The 18,790-nt window shown below is 37.6% G+C and overlaps 1 protein-coding gene across 2 annotated transcripts in view; it reads right to left on the bottom strand.

The window, feature by feature from the left end:
* Positions 1-18,790, bottom strand: part of RABEP1 (rabaptin, RAB GTPase binding effector protein 1) — a 100,410-nt gene that overhangs the window by 47,838 nt on the left and 33,782 nt on the right. Inside the window, exon 2 of one of the 2 annotated variants that reach the window (XM_055306082.1) lies at positions 15,253-15,381. The exons of the other annotated variant lie outside the window; for it this stretch is intronic. Coding sequence (XP_055162057.1) covers positions 15,253-15,381 — 129 coding nt within the window. The remainder of the gene's footprint in view (positions 1-15,252; positions 15,382-18,790) is intronic. 2 annotated transcript variants of the gene reach the window in all.

Here is an 18,790-nt window from a genome sequence, read left to right as displayed (position 1 = left end):
AATCCTCTCTGCACTGCCTATTCATTCCTTTTTCCCTCCTAACCCATGGCAACCAATCATCATTTTACTGCCTCGGCAGTTTTCCCCTTTTCCAGGACGTTCTATCATTAGAATCCTACAGTATGTAGTCTTTTCAGATTCGCTTCTTCCATTGATGACTTTCTTTTTATGCTGAATATTCCACTATCTGGATGTACCAGTTTATCTGTTTATCTACTAAAGGACATCTTGATTGCTTCCAAGTTTTGGCAATTATTAATAAAGTTGCTATACACATGCACGTGCAGGTTTTTGCATGGACAGGAATTTTCAATTCATTCAGGTATACACTAAGGAGGAAAACTTTTAAATGATATTAGCTAAGAGTATGTTTAGTTTTGTAAGAAACTGCACAACTACCTCCCAAAGTGACTGACTGTACTATCTTGTATTCCCATTAGCAATGCATGAAAGTTCCAACTGCTCCACATCATCAGCAGCACTTGGTACGGTGTTTTAAATTTGGGGCATTACAATATGTGTAGGTATTTCTCATTTTTCAACATATTCACAGATTTATGCAGCCATTACCACAATCAATTTTGGAACATTCTAATCTCCCCAGAAAGAAACCCAGTGCTCTTTATGACCTCCCAACTCTCTAGCCCCTTCCCATCCCCCCAACCCCCAGTATCAAACAACCACTAATCTACTTTCTATCCCTATTGACCATCTATCTACCTATTCTGGATATTTCAAAGAAATGTAATCCTACAATACATGATCCTCTGTCACTTAGCATAAAGCTTTCAAAGTTCATCCCTGCTGTAGTGAGTGTCAGCACTTCATTCCTTTTTATGCAGGAATAATAAAAATCTATCCATTCATCAGGTGACATTTGGGTTGCCCCTCACATTTTGGCTATTATGAATATTGCTGCTACAGCTGTTTATGTGCAGGTTTATATATGGACACATTCTTTTGTGTCAGGAGTGAAATTCTGGATCAAATGTTAACTCTGTTTAACCATTTTAAGAGCTGAAAGGCTATTTTCCAAACCTATGGACCATTTAACCGTCCTGCTAGTAGTGTGTGAGGGTACTTACTTCTCTCCATCTTGCCATACCTGTTATTAACTGACGTCTTAATACAGGCATCCTAGTGGGTGTGAAGTGGAATCTCACTGTAACTCTGATTTGTGATTCTGATAGTGACATTGAGCATCTTATGTGTTTACTGGCCACTTGTGTATCTTCTTTGAAGCAATGTCTATTCAGTCTGTTGACCATTTTTAACTGAGCTGTCTCTGTATTAGTTATGAGTTTCTGATGTATATAGATAAAAGTCCCTTATCTGATAAAATATTTGCGGAAATTTGTCCCATTCAGTGGGCTGTCTTTTCACTACCTTGACAGTGTTCCTGGAAACACAGAAACATTTAATTTTGATGAAGTCTACTCTGTCTACTTCTTCACTGGTTCCTATCTAAGACATCACTGCCTAATTCCAAGGTTGCAAAGATTTCTCCCAAGGTTTTCTTCTAAGAGTTTTATAGTCTATCTTTTAAACCTAGGTCCTTGAGACATTCCAAGTGAATCTGTATAAATGCTGGGGATCCAAGTAATTCTTGTGCATGTGGATATCCAGATGTCTCAGCACAATGTGTTGAAAAGGTGTTTTTTACCCCAGTTGAATTGTTTTGACATCTTGTAGAAAATCAATTGATTATATATACAAGGTTTACTCCTGGATTCTAAACTCTATTTCATGGAACTACTACCTATACTTATGCTAGCACTACACTGTCTTGATTACTGTTGCTTTGTAGTTAAGTTTTAAAGTCAGGAGATAGGAGTCCTCTGACTTGGTTCTTGTTTTCCAAAAATGTTTTGGGCCTGCATCCCTAATGTGTCGTATAAATTTTAGGATCAGCCTCTCCACTTCTACAAAAAAGGCAACTAAGACAATGAAAGACACTGCATTAAATATGTAAACAAGGAGGTATTGTCTTAAGTCTTCTGATATATGAACATAGAATTTTTTCCAATTATTTAGATTATTTTAAGTTTTTTAACACCATTTTTAAAGTTTTCAATGTACAAGTTTTACACTTAATTTTCTTAATTTTATTGTTTCTTCCTAAATACATCATTAATTTTGATGCTACTGTAAACAGAATTGTTTCCTTAGTTCCATTTTCAGACTATTCATTCCAAGTATATAGAAGTACAAATGGTTTGAACCCATAGGTCAATTAATCTCTGACAAAGCAGGAAAGAACACCCAATGGGAAAAGAATCTCTCTTCAAAAAATAGTGTTAGGAAAACTGGACAGCAACATGTAGAAGAATGAAACTGGACCACTTTCTTACACCATAACAAAATACAGACCCTAAATGTGAGATATGAAATCATAAAAATCATAGAAAACATAAGCAGCAAATTCTTTGACATTGACTATAGCAAATTCTAGATATGTCTCCTACGGCATAGGGAAACAAAAGCAAAAATAAACTATTGGGATTTCAAAAAATAAATAGCTTCTGCACAGCAAAGGAAACAATCAACAACCTTAAGAGGCAGCCTACTGAATGGGAGAAGATATTTGCCGATGACATACCTGATAAAGGGCTAGTACCCGAAATCCATAAAGAATTGATTGGGGGCAGCCCGGGTGGTTCAGCGGTTTAGCGCTGCCTTCAGCCCAGGGCCTGATCCTGGGCACCCGGGATCGAGTCCTGCGTCGGGCTCCCTGCATGGAGCCTGCTTCTCCCTCTGCCTATGTGTCTGCCCCTTTCTTTCTCTCTCTCTCTCTCTGTATTGTGTGTCTCTCATGAATGAATAAATAAAATCTTTAAAAATAAAAAAATAAAAATAAAAAAAGAATTGATTGGGACGCCTGGGTGGCCCAGTGGTTGGGTGTGGCTTTGGCTCAGGACATGAAGCATGTAGCATGGAGTCCCGGGATCGAGTCCTGCATTGGGCTCCCTGCATGGAACCTACCTCTCTGTGTCTCCCTCATGAATAAATAAATAAAATCTTTAAAAAAAAGAAATACAGAAATGTTACTCTTCTTTAGCTCTTTTCTTTTCCCACGTCTATGCTGTTATTATTATAGACACTATCATCTATATATGCTAAAAACCCAATGATACATTGCTATAACTATTGCTTCGTGTAGTTTTCTCTTAAAGAAACTGAGAGGAGAAAGGAGACCAAGTATATCTTTATAGTATGTGTTATACTAACCTTATTTACCATTTCTGGCTTTCTTCAATTGATCCTTTGGATTGGAATTACCATCTGGTGTCAGTTCCTTAGTCTAATATAGCTTTCCTCCTACACAACTCCTTTGTGCTGATATTGGCAAATATATTACATTTCCATATGTTACAGGGCCAATAAAACAGAAATATACATATTGCCTTATATCATTGCCTTTTTAAAAGATTTTGAGAAAGAAAAAGTGTGGGAGAGAGAGCACAAGAGGGTGGGGGGCAAAGGGAGAGGGAGAAGCAGGATCCTCACTCAGCAGGAAGTCTGATGTAGGGCTCAACCCCAGGACCCAGGGATCATGACCTGAGCTGAGGGGAAACACTTAACTTACTGAGCCATCCAGGCACCCTTTATATCAATGCTTTCTGAAATCCATTAAGAAATATTTATACTGTTATAATTGCACAATTATCTTACCAAGGACTTTTTTTTTTCATGTAAGTTCAAATTACTGTCTGTAATTATTTCAGTTGAAGAATTTCCTTCAGTATATCTTGAAAAGCAATTTTCTAGGAAAAAATTTTCTCGGTTTTTGTCTGAGATAATGTCTTTCATCTTTTTTGAAAGACGCTTTTGCTGGAAAAAGGATTCTTGGGGTTCCCCCCGCTTTGGGGCATTTAAAATGCATCCTACTGCCTCCTGGCCACCATCGTTTATAATGAGAAGTCATCAGTTAATCTCATTGAAGTTCCTTATAGGTGACAAGTTGTCTTTCTCTGGCTCCTTTCTAAGGTTTTCTGTGCCTCTGGGTTTCAACATTTTTACTATGATGTGTCTGTGTGTGGATATCTTTGCATATCTTTGGCCTACTTTGACTTCAATGAGCTTCTTAGATATCTTAGATACTTTTAATCAAATGTAGGAAATTTTCAGCCATTCTCTCTCTTCAAATATTTCTTTTTCTTTCTCTCTCACCTCTCCTTCTGAACGTCCCATTATACCTATATTGGCAAATTTAATAATGCCCCACATTTCTATTAGGCTCTGTTTCGTGCTTCTATTTTCTTTCAGTTCTTCAAACTGGACAATCTTAAGCGATCTATCTTCAAGTCCACTAATTCTTTCTTCTGCCAATTCAAACCTACTGCTGAGCCCCTACACTGAATTTTTCATTTTAGTTGTACTTTTCAACTTCAGAATTTCCACTGGGTTGTTATAATTTCTTTACTGATAGTTCTCCATTTGATGAAACACTGTCACACTTTACTTCACTAAGTACATTATTCTCTGGTTCTTTTAACATGTATGACCACTTTGAAGTGTCCATTAAATCTGTTATCTGGTCAGTCTCACAGGCACTGCACGTTTTCCTTGGTATGGATCAGAGTTTCCTAAGTTTTCTGTTGTTATTGTTGAAAGTGACTTTTTTTTTTTTAATAATATATTGCAGCAATTCTGGTACTGATCCACCCAATCCTCTTCCCAGCTTCTTGTCATCTATTTGTCTAGTAGTTAGCTGGATTTAAATATAAGTTCATTTCTTCTCCTCTACCCCTGCAGTGTGAAGCTGCTGCTGTTGCTCCTGAAAAAGTATGCCTTGGGCATGTGCAGAGTCACTGTGGAATGACAGCTTTTGCAGGGCTACCTTTTGAGTGTCTCTTTCCCTGACCATATCCATCAAACTCCACACTTTACTGCTGGTACTCTTCTAAGTAATATATCTGCTTTAGGAAAGGGTACTGAGTTGGGGAGATGGAAGTGGCAGCCTCTGGTCTTCTTCACTTGTTTCTCCCATCATGGAACCTCCATCCAGTACACCATACCCAAGGTACAGCTTCTGCCTTGACTGGGGTTGGGCAGAAGAAAGGAGCTCAATTTCTCAGCCACATTCAACTGCAACTTCACCTCTATATAACAGGTAGCTAGGTGGGGGTGGAGAGGAAGGTTCCATAGTCCTCAACTGTGAGCTGGGGAGAGCGCAGGTCCTGTGTTCTTGACGTCATCCACCTGGAGTTGAGTTTCTGTAATACCAGGCTGGGAGGGGAGGGAAAGGTAGCAGTTCATGGATCAAATGCCAGAGACTCTATTTTTGCCAAGATTTAGTAGATTTTCTTGAACTAATGTTTCATTTGCTAAAGGACCACTTCTAGAGACTTAAGTGGTTGTTTTTTAAAGAATAATTTTCATCAGTTTTGCTGGGGAATGTGTCTGCAGTTCATGTTACAAGAAATGGGACTCCCAAAGTTACCATTTACCCATAAATACTTCAGCATGTATCTCTAGGAGATAATGACCATTTTTTAAAATACACATAAAACTTAGCATCTTAACCACTTTTAAGGGTACAATTCAATGGTGTTAAAAGTATTCACCTTCTTGTGCAATCAATCTCTACAACTTTTCATCTTAAAAAAACTGAATTGGGGCCCTTGGGTTCCTCAGTGGTTGAGGGTCTGCCTTTAGCTCAGGTTATGATCCTGGGGTTCTGGGATCTACTATCGTATCAGGCTCCCCACAGGAAACCTGCTTCTCCCTCTGCCTATGTCTCTGACTCTCTGTGTTTCTCATGAATAAATAAAAATCTTAAAAAAAAAAAAAAAACTGAACTACACCCATTAAACATTAAACAACAACTCTTTCACCTTCAAGCCCCTGGCAACCACATTCTACATTGTTTCTGTAAGTTTAATTATTCAAGATATCTCACATAACTGGACTCATACATTATTTGTCTTTTTTCTGGCTAATTTCACTTTATAAGGATCTTTTCGTAGTTGAAAATATTTGACAATGTCTGAATACCATCAAACTTCCAGTCAGTATTGAAAAGTCCAGTTGTCTTAATATTTTTAAATAGTTCAGCCCTTTGACTCAAAATTCAAATAAGGTCCATACATTAGTCAATATGTACTTTAAGTTTCTTTTAATCTATAAGTTTCTCCTTTGCCTCTTTTTCCTTGAAATTTATAGAGTAAACTACAGGTTGTGCAGGTGCCTCTAGCAGTCTGGATTGTGCTAACTGCATACAGGTAACACAGCTGAACTTGTTCTTTCATTCATGCTATTTCCTATAATACAGTGGTTCAATATAGTATGCCAGCATCTTCTTGATCCTATTCTTCCTTATAAAACCAAAGATAGGGATCCCTGGGTGGCGCAGCGGTTTGGCGCCTGCCTTTGGCCCAGGGCGCGATCCTGGAGACCCGGGATCGAATCCCACATCAGGCTCCCGGTGCATGGAGCCTGCTTCTCCCTCTGCCTGTGTCTCTGCCTCTCTCTCTCTATCTGTGTGACTGTCATAAATAAATAAAAATTAAAAAAAAAAAAACCAAAGATAGTCTGAAGATCCATGAAGGAAAAAACTGAGACTTTAATTGGAATTTCTCTGGATTTACAGACTGAGAAGAGAATTAGCTTCTTTATGACATAGAGTCTTTCCACCTATGAACACGGCATCACATTCCATTTATTTGGGTTTTCTTTCAGGTACATCAGCACTGTTTTATAACTCTCCTCTATAAAGGTTTTACACAACCATGGTTAGACTTATTCCCAAGTGACTAAAAATTATGATTTTTTTTCTATTTGTCTTTTTTTTTCAGAATTTCTTTTTCTTCTATTACTTCTCTAATTAGTTACTGGTACAGAGAATCATTACTGATTTAGTTAACACTACTGATTATAGATAAGATCTATATTGATCTTCATTCCAACAGTGTTGGTAACTCTCTTTAGTTCTAATTGTGTAGATCTCTTGGTTACTGTATGTTGATAATCATATGGACTCTATATGGAGACAAAACTATCCTTAACTTTCCAAATTTTATGACTCATTTCTTTTTATTTTATTGTATTGGCTAGGAGGACCTCCGGTATAAAAATAAAGTACTGATAATAGGCTTTCTTATCTCATTTCACTATTAAATATGATACAGGCTATTGGTTTCTTTCTATTAAAAATATTTTCACAGGCTAAGCCAGGCCCCCCTGCATACTAATTCGCTAAGAACTAGTACAAACTCATTACTAGAGGGTGTTAAATTTTATTCAATGTCTTTTCTGGTTTATCCTAATTTGTTAATGTAGTTAGTTACATCAACAGATGTTCTAATGTTAAACTATCCTTGCATTCCTAGTATGCATAGTCATAGTGTACTATTTTTGAACATTCTATTGAAGTCAGTTTTATTTAGGATTTTAAACTCTAGTCATAAATGAGATTAATTTATTTGTATGCTAGTATTAGTGCTTCTTGTTTAGGTATCAAGGTTAGACTAATTCCACAAAATGAAATGGATGGCTCTCTTTTTGTTTCTGACATAGCATATAAAAGAAACAAATTTTCCTTGTAGATTTAACAAAATTTGCCTATGCCTGTGGCATCTTTCATAGTAAGAATTCTGTTTATTGACTTAGTTTTCTTTATGGTTATGGTTTATTCAGGTTTTCTACTGGAGGTAATTTTGGTAATTCATACTTCCTAGGATACTATTCAACTAAATACCCAAGATTTTTGGCACAGACATACACAGTATCCATAGTTCTACCGTATCAGTAGTTGTTTTACCCCAAAGACGTGCTTTTTATTGAGCGTAACTGTTAACTTTGCTTTCCATTTCATTAATTTCTATTTTTTCTTCTACATTCTTTGTGTTCACCCCTTTTATAGCTTCTGGAGCTGAACACTTAGATCATTTGTTTTTCAATCTCTCATCTTTTAATAATTTAATTTTAATAAATGCTTTTAAAAGCTTATTCTCCAAGTACTGTTTTAGCTGCCTCTCCTAAGTATCTTCACCGTATTCTCAGATTTTGCGACCTCCACTGATTTGCTCTTTAACTCAAGAGCAATAGGACTGCACTCTTAGTTTCTAAACTTTTATTATTTATTTTTTAAAGCTTTTGTTTGTTTATTTATGAGCGAGAGAGAGAGAGACAGAGAGGCAGAGACAGGCAGAGGGAGAAGCAGGCTCCATGCAAAGAGCCTGATGAGGGACCCAATCCTGGGACTCCAGAATCACACCCTGGGATGAAGGCAGGTGCTAAACCACTGAGCCACCCTGGGATCCCCAGTTTTTAAACTTTTAAAAAACATTGTTGTTTAAAATCTTTAACATTAGGTAAGAAAACATAAGTACCTTGATTTATTTTAATATGTTGAGTCTTTGAGATATATGTACATAGACAATTTGTTAAGTTTTTTTTATGAATATGAAAGGAATAAACGTTTTTGGTTCCTTGGGTATAAAATTCCTAGATGAAACTTTTTAAAATTCTGTTGCTCACAGGTATTATATTCTTACCTACTGCTTCATCTAGAACTTGACACAATATTAAACATCTCCTTTGTGTGCATCTGTTCATTTCTTCTTTCAATTCTTTCACCTTTTGTTTTATATGGCACATCATGTTGATTTCCTTAGGTGTATACAAGTTCATGATTGTCATATTTTCTTGGTAGATTGTTTCTTTCCTTATAAGATAGCTTTCTATATTCCTTCAATGCTTTTTGCCTTAAGCCCTAATCTTGTTATCATTGCATTTGTTTTACTTTCTTCTTCAACCTAACATAAGCTATGAAGTTTTGGTTTTGTTCTTTATCCTCAAACTTATCAGTTTCTATGACTGGTATTGTTTCTTCCATTCTATGTATTCCCTCTGTTTACTCTTCTTGCAAATGTCATCTTTACTAGTTCTTCTGGTGATTTATGTGGGTGATTAATGCTCCTAGTTTTTATATGCCTGGAGTACTTATTTTGCTCTCATTGTTAAATAATGTAACTACATATAAAATTTTAGGTTGACAATTACTTTTCTCTGCACTTTGAAGATCTTTCATTTTCTCCTGTCATCGATTTTGCTTATATGGCATCTCCCAACAACAATGGTTTCTTGCAGCTTTCAATGTTTTCTTTTCATTCTTGGTGTTCTATAGCTTAAGATACGTCAAAATAAGAATTTACTATTACTTACCTACTTGGTGCTTGGTATTTATGTTAAGGACTTTTTTTTTAGATTTTTTTTATTTTTTTAAAGATTTTATTTATTTACTAGAGAGTGAGAAAGAGAGGGAGAACACAAGCTGGCGGAGGGGCAGAGGAAGAGAGAGAAGCCGAATGCCTACTGAGCAAGAAGCCCAACATGGGGCTAGATCCCAGGACCCCAAGATCATGACCTGAGCTGAAAGCAGATGCTTAATCAACTGAGCCATCAAGGTGCCCCAAGGACTCACTTTTTTCTTAATCTCTGAAAAACTTCAGTTACTATCTCCTCAAATATTTTACCCTCCACTCTCTTCTCCTGCAAGTTTTTTTTAGGAATGTGTTAGAGACTCACTGCACCCTCTATGTCAACTGCTCTTTAATGCTTCTCTGTCTCACTGGGAGGAAGAACTCCCAAACACCATTTTCTAATTTACTAAAATCTCTATGCTTTATCTATAGTTTAAAATATCTATTTATCTTATTTCAACTTATTTGTTGTTTCTAAGATCTTTAATGGCTTTTAATTTTGTTTAATATACCCTAGTTTTATTTCCATATCTAAGTGCAAGGTTATGGCATCTGAACCACAAATATCTTCCTTAACCTAGATTTGAAACTACTGAAACTATTGAAACGCTGTGGACTCCTGGATGGCTCAGTGGTTGAGTGTCTGCCTTTGACTCAGGGTCGTAGTCCCAGGTCCTGGGATCAGGTCCCTCACCGGGCTCCTGGCAGGGAGCCTGCTTCTCTCTCTGCCTATGCCTCTGCCTCTCTCTGTGTGTGTCTCTCATGAATAAATAAAAACATCTTAAAGAAACAAACAAAAAAGTCCTGGCTAGTTAGCATCCAAGCATTATATAAATTATGACCACACACAAAATCCTTTGAACACCGCTAGAAAATTTCATGGTCTTCTGGTGTGCTATATTTCATGGTCTTAACGTGTGCTATATTTCTCTTATTTTCCTTCAAGTTCAGAACTCTATGGTCTTTTGTTTGCTGCTTCATTTAACAGGCTTTCTCTTATTGCCTAAGACTGAGGATTTCCAAAACACAAGCCCTATTGTCGTGCCAAGCTTTGTACTGAAGTCGGCTAAAAAAACCCAAATCAAATACTTTTTTAAAAAGCTAAATACTTTTTCTTCAAGTTCAGTGGAAAAGCAACATAGCTTTCAGAAATACTTGTAACACTCCCAGTTGAAGCTGACAGAGAAAAGTGTGGGTACTAAGGCAGGAAGAGGCAGTTAAGAGGAGTCCAAAGGTAATAATCTCTTTTATTAGCATTCCTCCCTACTGTTTGCACTTGTACTTCAGCTGTTCTCTAAATACGAAAGCACAGCTATTACAACACCAAAGCAAAAGCTGATCCTACTGGGAAAAATATGGATGTTTGGACTCTCAGAGTTACCTTGACCTGGTTTGCTGAAAGATAAAACAAAGACTGGTGCACATGTCAAAACCATGACTTACACTGCTACCATCTGTGACAACCATAAAAGACTTGGTTTATACTTCCTAGCAGATGCCATAATATAAGCTGCTGCTTTAGAGGACATCTGTAAATTTTATTTTCATTATAATGTAGACAAACAGCCAAGACAGAAACTGAATCAACATTTATTTTTTATATACTATGCATTTTCTTTAGAAAAACTCTCAAAAAGGATCACATTTTTCCTTTTGAAATTTTGTAAAAAGTTATCTCAACTCAATGACCAGCTGAAGTTCACCAAAAACTCCAGATAGTAAACATACATACAGATTATTTAACAGATCTAGAAGTCCTTTAAGCAATTTTAACATACAAACTATGTTCTCTGAACAAATCCGCACCACACACTGTCTGGATCAGAGATAGAAAACTGCAACTGGTCATGTATTTCAGAAATGAGAGGTGCTTGGTCATTTTCATTTCTTCAGAATCTTACAGTAAAGTCCATTTTATAATTTAAAGGAAGAAAATTAGAAAATAAAGGAAACCCTAACGGCCTTATTTCGGGACAGAGGAAAATAGAAAACAAGATGAACAAACTTGGGGCAAGATTAGCTTGAGTTTATTGAATAAGCCAAGACTGAAAGAAAAAGCTATAAAAAGGACGGTCAGCCTACAGGACCGCTGGTGTGAGAGGAGGGAAAACAGGATGTCCCCAGCCAGTAAGGCAGTGAGCTCTAAGTGGTCGTCAGAGGCAGGTCTCCATGACGTTATGCATATACACTAAAGGTATCACTGGTCCTCTTGACAAGGACACACCATTGCAGAGTCGGAAAATAGTGCCCCAACACTTAATTGTCAAAATAAGTTTTATATGGGGAAATTAACAAAGTCACATAAACACACTGATGAAATGGACAGAACTCCTTTCTCATGACATTCAACATATATTCAAATGATGATACTGTGCAAAATGTATTATCTACTCCAGAAGACTTTACTTTTTTGAAGATAAAAACTGTATCTCGGTCATCCCAACCTCCCCAGTAACTTGCAAAGTGCTACCATGCCTAGATAGGAACGCCAGCTTTCCCATCTCCAGGGCAGCCTAGAGAGGAACCACATGAAACAGGGAAATAGCCACAAGAGCATGGAGCCCCATCCCATACGGCAGGCAGCAAGCCTTTCAAGTCTGGGCTGCCTTTGGTGAGGCCTAAGAATACTGCATCCTATGGAATACTGGCTTTCAAACTTCTCTGACCAGAGAATGAATTCACAGCAAAACACGTATTTTTGTGCCACAACTCTACACATACATAAACATGTCGCCGACACAAAACAGTCTGTGTGACTCAGCTGAACCTTACCAAGTATATTGTGCTGTTATTTTCCATTTTATTTCCTTTTTTAAAAACTGCTGGTCACAATCCATGTAATTTTTTTTAATCCATCAAAGGGTTACAACTTGTAGTCTAAAGAACACCACTGCAGGGCAGTGATCTTCAAAGGGGGTAATATCCCCTGGGGTTCACAAAGATGTTTCAAGGATTCATAGACACATATTGTCTTAATGGAATCAACTTAATCCTCAATGTTCATAAACATTCTTTCCCAAAACAGAGCAGGATTTGAATGCAGATTCTCCATACCCATCTAACTTTCCTCAACAGCCTTCTCCCACTTAACAGGAGACAGGCCCTCTGCCCATCCTGAACTGGACTATGGGTCACTCCCCTATTGTGTAAAAATTCATCTTCTGTATCAAGCCAGAGGGACAATTTAAAATACCAGTGTCGGAGATCCCAGGGTGGCTCAGCGGTTTAGTGCCTGCCTTCAGCCCAAGGTGTGATCCTGGAGTCCCAGGATCAAGTCCCACACTGGGCTCCCTGCATGGAGCCTGCTTCTCCCCCTGTGTCTCTGCCTCTGTGTGTGTGTGTGTGTGTCTCATGATTAAATAAAATCTTTTTTTTTTAATAAAATCTTTTTAAAAATTAAAAAATAAAATAAAATACCAGTGTCGGGGCGCCTGGGTGGCTCAGTTAAACATCTGCCTTCAGTTCAGGTCATGATCCGGGACTGAGCCTTATGTTGGGCTCCCTGCTCAGTGGGGAGCCTGCTTCTCCCTCCCCCTCTGCTCGCTCCCCCTGCTTGTACTCTTATGGTCAAATAAATAAATAAAATCTTTAAAATAAAATATCAAAGTAATAAAAAAGTGAACTAATAACTGGGTAACAAATTTCTGGCAGGTCAGGTGATTACAAAGTCTGTTTTTAACAAAACTGAAAGAAGCCTAATTGAATTGCCAGTCAATAGAATAGAAATATTTTTTGAAGCTGCAGACTACGTGAGTTAACATATAATTCAGAGAGAGTTTAAGAGAATGAAATAATCATCACAATAAAATAAACCTTCTATTTCCATCTACTTATTTATAAGACTAAAAGTTCTCAGCACTTCTATTAAACAAAACAAAACAAAAAACAACTAGGGGTGCCTGAGTGGCTCAGTTAGGCATCTGCCTTAGGCTCAGGTTATGATCCCAGAGTCCTGGGATCGAGCCTCGTGTCAAGCTCCAAACTCAGCAGGGAGTCTGCTTCTCCCTCTACCTCTACCCCCTTCCCACAACTCATGCTCTCTCTCTTCCAAATAACTAAATAAAATCTTTAAAAAACAAAAACCCTGAAACTTATCCTTTTTTATAAGTAAATGTTATTCACGCAGAGGTTATAACTTGAGAGGAAACCCAATTATATCTCATAAGACCTGTGTTCCAATAATTTTTACTCTTTATTATTTTTTGTATGTGTAAAATATTTATTGTGTGATCAACCATGCACTTATTAACAATCGTAGTGGTAACTCAGTACAGAAGATATGTGCAAGTATATTTCTGCCGCAGAGAAGTCTGACCAAATTTTCTTTAAAAAAGGCTTTTGAGCATCAGCAATATCTGCTAACTTACTAGAAGCAGACTTCACAGATCTAGTGAGTCAGAAACTCTGGGGGCGGAAACCCACAATCTCTGCCTCACAAACCCTACAAGTAAAATTCTGATGCACACTCAAGCTTGTGTTCCTAAAAAAAAGAAAAAAGAAACAACTTTTTAGAATAAAATTCTGAGGGAGATGTAAAACTGAAAACCCAATACATGGTGAGAAAAAAATATAGAATTTCTGCTAAAGAGCTTATTCATGTATTTTTTTAAACGAATGGTGATAGATGATTCTGCTGTATATGTTTAAGAGCGTGAAGTTTTAAATTCTTAGTGTTAACAATAGGATAGTTTACATCTTTTGCGCCTTTTTAAAATTTAAAATAAAAATTTTTAAACATCAACTTCAAAAGGGTGTGAGAGGTATATATAATTACTTTATTTAATGCATAAATTTAAAAATTGGGGATCCCTGGGTGGCGCAGCGGTTTGGTGCCTGCCTTTGGCCCAGGGCACGATCCTGGAGACCCGGGATCAAATCCCACATAGGGCTCCCGGTGCATGGAACCTGCTTCTCCCTCTGCCTGTGTCTCTGCCTCTCTCTCTCTCTGTAACTATCATAAATTTAAAAATAAATAAATAAATAAAAATTAAAAAAATTAAAAAAATTTAAAAAAAAATTGGATGATCACCAGTCTAGAGCAGCAGTTCTCTAAACTGTGGTCCTTGGATGAGCAGGACTGTAAGTTCCTGTAAGCTCATCAGAAACACACATTCTCAGGCCCCACCCCAACATACCATGTCCTATAGAGCTCTCTGGGTGATTTTTATCCATGTTAAAGTTTGGAAGCCACTGGTCTAGACTACAGCAGTGGTTCTCAAAATTTGTTGTGTATCTGAATCACCTGAAGAGCTTCTCAAAACACCAGCTGCTGGACCCTCACCCCAGAGTTGCTCAGTCAAGTCTGAGACAGGACCCAAAACTGTACACTTCTGACAAGTCTCCCAGGTGACAGTGATGCTGAAGCTACTGTTCTGTGACCAGATTCTGGGAACCACTGGTCAGGAGGGCTGTGAAGCCACCGCCATATTTCCCTCAGTCAATGACCAACGGGTAATCCTGTTCCTGTATCTTCAGGGCCGGACCCTCTCAACAAGTTCCCAAGTTATCTGCCTTGTATACCTTCCTTCCTTCCTCACTCAAGTTCAAGTTCTAGGAGCTAAAGATCCATCTGACCCTTGCTCCTTGTTCATACCCAGCACCCAGGCACAATGTTTGCCTCACAGTGGGTACTAGGTCTTTACTGATAAACTGAGCAACTGCTGGATCCACCCCATGAAGTATCAGTGTTGGACAGCCTGACGTGGCTGAGGCTCTCACTAGAATAGCCTCAACCTCTTCACCTGGGTTCTCTCTCAAGTATGAAGAGCACTGAGAGCTCTGTGTCCCTGAGTGATGTAGCCTACCTACATATGTTACATATTACCATGAAGCTCAAAGACAAGGAAAATCCTAAATACTATATGTTTCAACATGTTCTAACAGCTTCATTCTTAACCCTAGCCTCTAAATAGGCTTTTAGTTTAAAGTGTAAATACAAATAAATTCAAGGTTTGTTCAATGATAAAATTAACATTGTACTACCAAGAAACTCAACATTTTAAGGCAGTCTTAGTATGGGGGGTTAGAGAGAGACTTAGGAACTTACCCTCTTTAGCCAAATATAACTCTTTAAATTTTGCTCTCTTTTGATTAAATTCTTGCTCAAGCTGCTGCTGTGCACGTAAAAATTCTGCATTAATTTTTTCCAATTCTGCTACCCGTTGCTGAAGAGAAACTGGAAAAAAAAATACTAGTTAACAAGTAATAACTTTTATTTATAAGTTAAGTTACAAGAATAAATTAGTTTTCTAGCTTCACATTTCTATAATAAAACAAGTACTCAATCTTCTTCCAAAGATCCAATATATTCTAGAAAATTCTAATTTTCACTTCTATTAAACTTAATACACACAATGCATCAATCATATAAAGTGCAACAGCATATATATAGAGAATCACATAAGGCAAATTTCCCAAAAGAGAGCTTTTAAAGTTCCTTTAAATAACTGACAGAATATCAATCTACTTCTGAAGTTATTAAATATTGGAGCATTTGGGCTATTTATCCCACAAATAAACCCACTGCCAATCTTGGTAGCTCTGCTTTATCTTAAGCATTATGAGCAAAATTTAACAGGTTCTCTGGTTAGGAAAGCCATACTAGCCTAAACTATTCTCCCAATTTCAAGATGACTCATTATCATTACACTGAAATCAAAATCAAAAACCTTTTCATAAAAAAAAAAACCTTTTCATACAGAAATGATACATAACTGTACATTACATATGAACTCTCAGTTACTGGGAAATTATCCATTTTGTAGATTCATGGTAACTGGGATGTGGCAGGGACTAGGACACATTTTGACTTGAGAGGCTACAATTTGGCCACAGCAGATTAAATAAATGCCTATTTTGTACAAACCCAGAGGTTCTTCTGGTTCAAGCAAGGGGTGGGAGATCCAGAAGTCCAAACTGCACCTCCTCCTCTGACTCAACAGCAACCCAGCCACAAAGCAATGACCCTAATTCCTCTGGAGGATACCTACTGGTACTAATGCCACCAGTGTCTAAACATTGAGGCCAGCGGAGGTCCCAGGTCTCTACTACAAACCAATCCAGATAATGATGATTTGCTTAAATTTTTAACATTTAAAATTTACAAATAACAATTTGTTTATTGCTTGCAATAAAATTTAAAATAACGAAATTAACAATGTTAATTTTAACATTTAAACTTAATGATCTGAAATTATCTCTGACGGTCCTACCGTCCCTTAACCCAGTCTGCAATTACAGTACACAGAAAAAGACTGGAAACAATGCACCGACAATTTATCTATGAGTAATAGATTTAGGCTCATTAATTTCTTCTGTGGTTTTTAAAGTTCTCTATAACTCTTCTGATAAAAATAACGAACTAAAATCAGCATCTAAAACCATGTTCAGGGACGCCTGCGTGGCTCAGGGGTTGAGTGTCTGCCTTTGGCTCAGATCACAATCCCAGGGTTCTGGGATCAAGTCCCACATCGAGCCTGTTTCTCTTTCTGCCTATGTCTCTGCCTTTCTCTGTCTCTCATAAATAAATAAATAAATAAATAAATAAATAAATAAATAAATAAATAAATAAATAAATAAATAAATAAATGGAATGGAGGAAGGAAGGAAGGAAGGAAGGAAGGAAGGAAGGAAGGAAGGAAGGAAGGAAGGAAGGAAGGAAGGAAGGAGAAAGAAAGAGAAAGAAAAAGAAAGAAAGAGAAAAAGAAAGAAAGAAAAAGAAAGAAAGAAAGAAAGAAAGAAAGAAAGAAAGAAAGAAAGAAAGAAAGAAAGAAAGAAGGAAAGAAAGAAAGAAAGAGGAGGGACTGCTGCTTTGAGCTTCACTATTTGCTATTAAAGGTAAGGGGTCATTTTGAGGACAAAGTAACCAGGGTCTTTAGGTCAAAGCAAAGAATGACTTCCGGTCATGTAAACATTTGATAACTTTTGGAGAAAAAGAAGCATGGAGAATCCACTGGGGGAATCTGTTGTTATCTCATACTTACTATCTGAAATCACAAAGGAAACTTGTTTATCTGTGCTATTTATTTGTCTTGGTGTTTTTATCGTCCAAATCCCAACTGTTAAATAAATAAGCTTTTCACTTAACATTTTAACATTGCTGGTATCTACTGATTACTGCATGAGGTCAGAAAGGACTCTGGGGAATCAAGAAAAAAGAAAAAGCAAGATCTCTCTGTCCTTCCTTCTTCCCTAACAAATATAATCCCAACTCCACTCCTACCATCCATCAAAACATGCACAAACGGGGATCCCTGGATGGCACAGCGGTTTGGCGCCTGCCTTTGGCCCAGGGCGCGATCCTGGAGACCTGGGATCAAATCCCACATCCGGCTCCCGGTGCACGGAGCCTGCTTCTCCCTCTGCCTGTGTCTCTGCCTCTCTCTCTCTCTCTCTGTGACTATCATAAATAAATAAAAATTAAAAAAAAAAGAAAACATGCACAAAAATGGCCATACCTTTCAATGTTATATTTAGGAACCGAAGCTAATGAATCAATAAAAACTAAAATGCAGCCAAGGGATGCCTGGCTGGCTCAGTCGGTTAAGTGTCTGACTTTTGATTTCGGCTCAGGTCATGATCTCAGCGTCCTGGGATTGAGCCCACATCTAGCTCTCTGCTCAGTGGGGAGTCTGCTAGTCTCCTTCTCCCTTTGCCTTTCCTCATGCACTCTCTTAAATAAATCAATCTTAAAAACAAAACAAAACTGCAGCCAAAATTAAGTGTGCTCTCACCACTCCCAACAGCCGTCCTGGCCAGAGCCAGTCTGTCCAGATACAGTCCACACCCACATGTCTTGCTGTCAGAGTCTCTAGCTTTGCGACAGCTTTCAATTCCAGAAATCATGATCCCTTTGAGGATATACCAACTCCCTTATTCTCATTTGTTTTTTTAATTAAAAAAATTTAAATCCATCGCAAGTACTTCTAACATAGTGCAATTCTACAACAAAGAAAAAGGCTAAATGACTTAAAAAAAAAAAAAAGAATGCCTCTACTGCTATTTCTGGAAAAATCAATTCACCTTTGCATAAGACAGCAGAAAGTTTAGAAATAGGCATATCCTAACACACTAGCATCCAACCACAAATCAAACCAAAAACAGCTCTCACCACACTAAATATTTTACTATATTTCTAACGTGGTCACCAAGTTCACAATAATTAGCTCATGTTGGAAGTTCTTAGCCTGTCATTTAGAAAAAAAAAACTGATAAATGTTAGCTGTCATTATTAAATTAGTTGTGTTTATTTAACAAATAAAGGGAAAAGGCAGAGTGATCAGGTGCCTTTGTATGTAGTCACAGAAGACCAGAAGTCACTCTAGCCTCATGATCCTGACTCAGTTCCCATGCTTAGACTTCCAGCTCAGACTCTTCCCTATCTTCACAGCACCATGAACAAAAAAAAATTCAGTGCTAATGCCGGCCTTCAACAATATTAAGCCTTCTGTCAACTCAGCAGTTGAGAGCTATCAGTATCTCAGCCTTCCTTAACCACTGCACACATTCTGCACATTGTTACTTTCATCTGGATATTAAGAAAAGGTGGGCACCTAACTAGCTTGATCGAAACTGTGTGAGACTTG

The sequence above is a fragment of the Nyctereutes procyonoides genome, unplaced genomic scaffold, assembly GCF_905146905.1.
Source record: "Nyctereutes procyonoides isolate TBG_1078 unplaced genomic scaffold, NYPRO_anot_genome, whole genome shotgun sequence".
Classification (NCBI taxonomy): Eukaryota; Metazoa; Chordata; class Mammalia; order Carnivora; family Canidae; genus Nyctereutes; species Nyctereutes procyonoides.
This window is presented reverse-complemented; position numbering and strand designations above follow the sequence as displayed.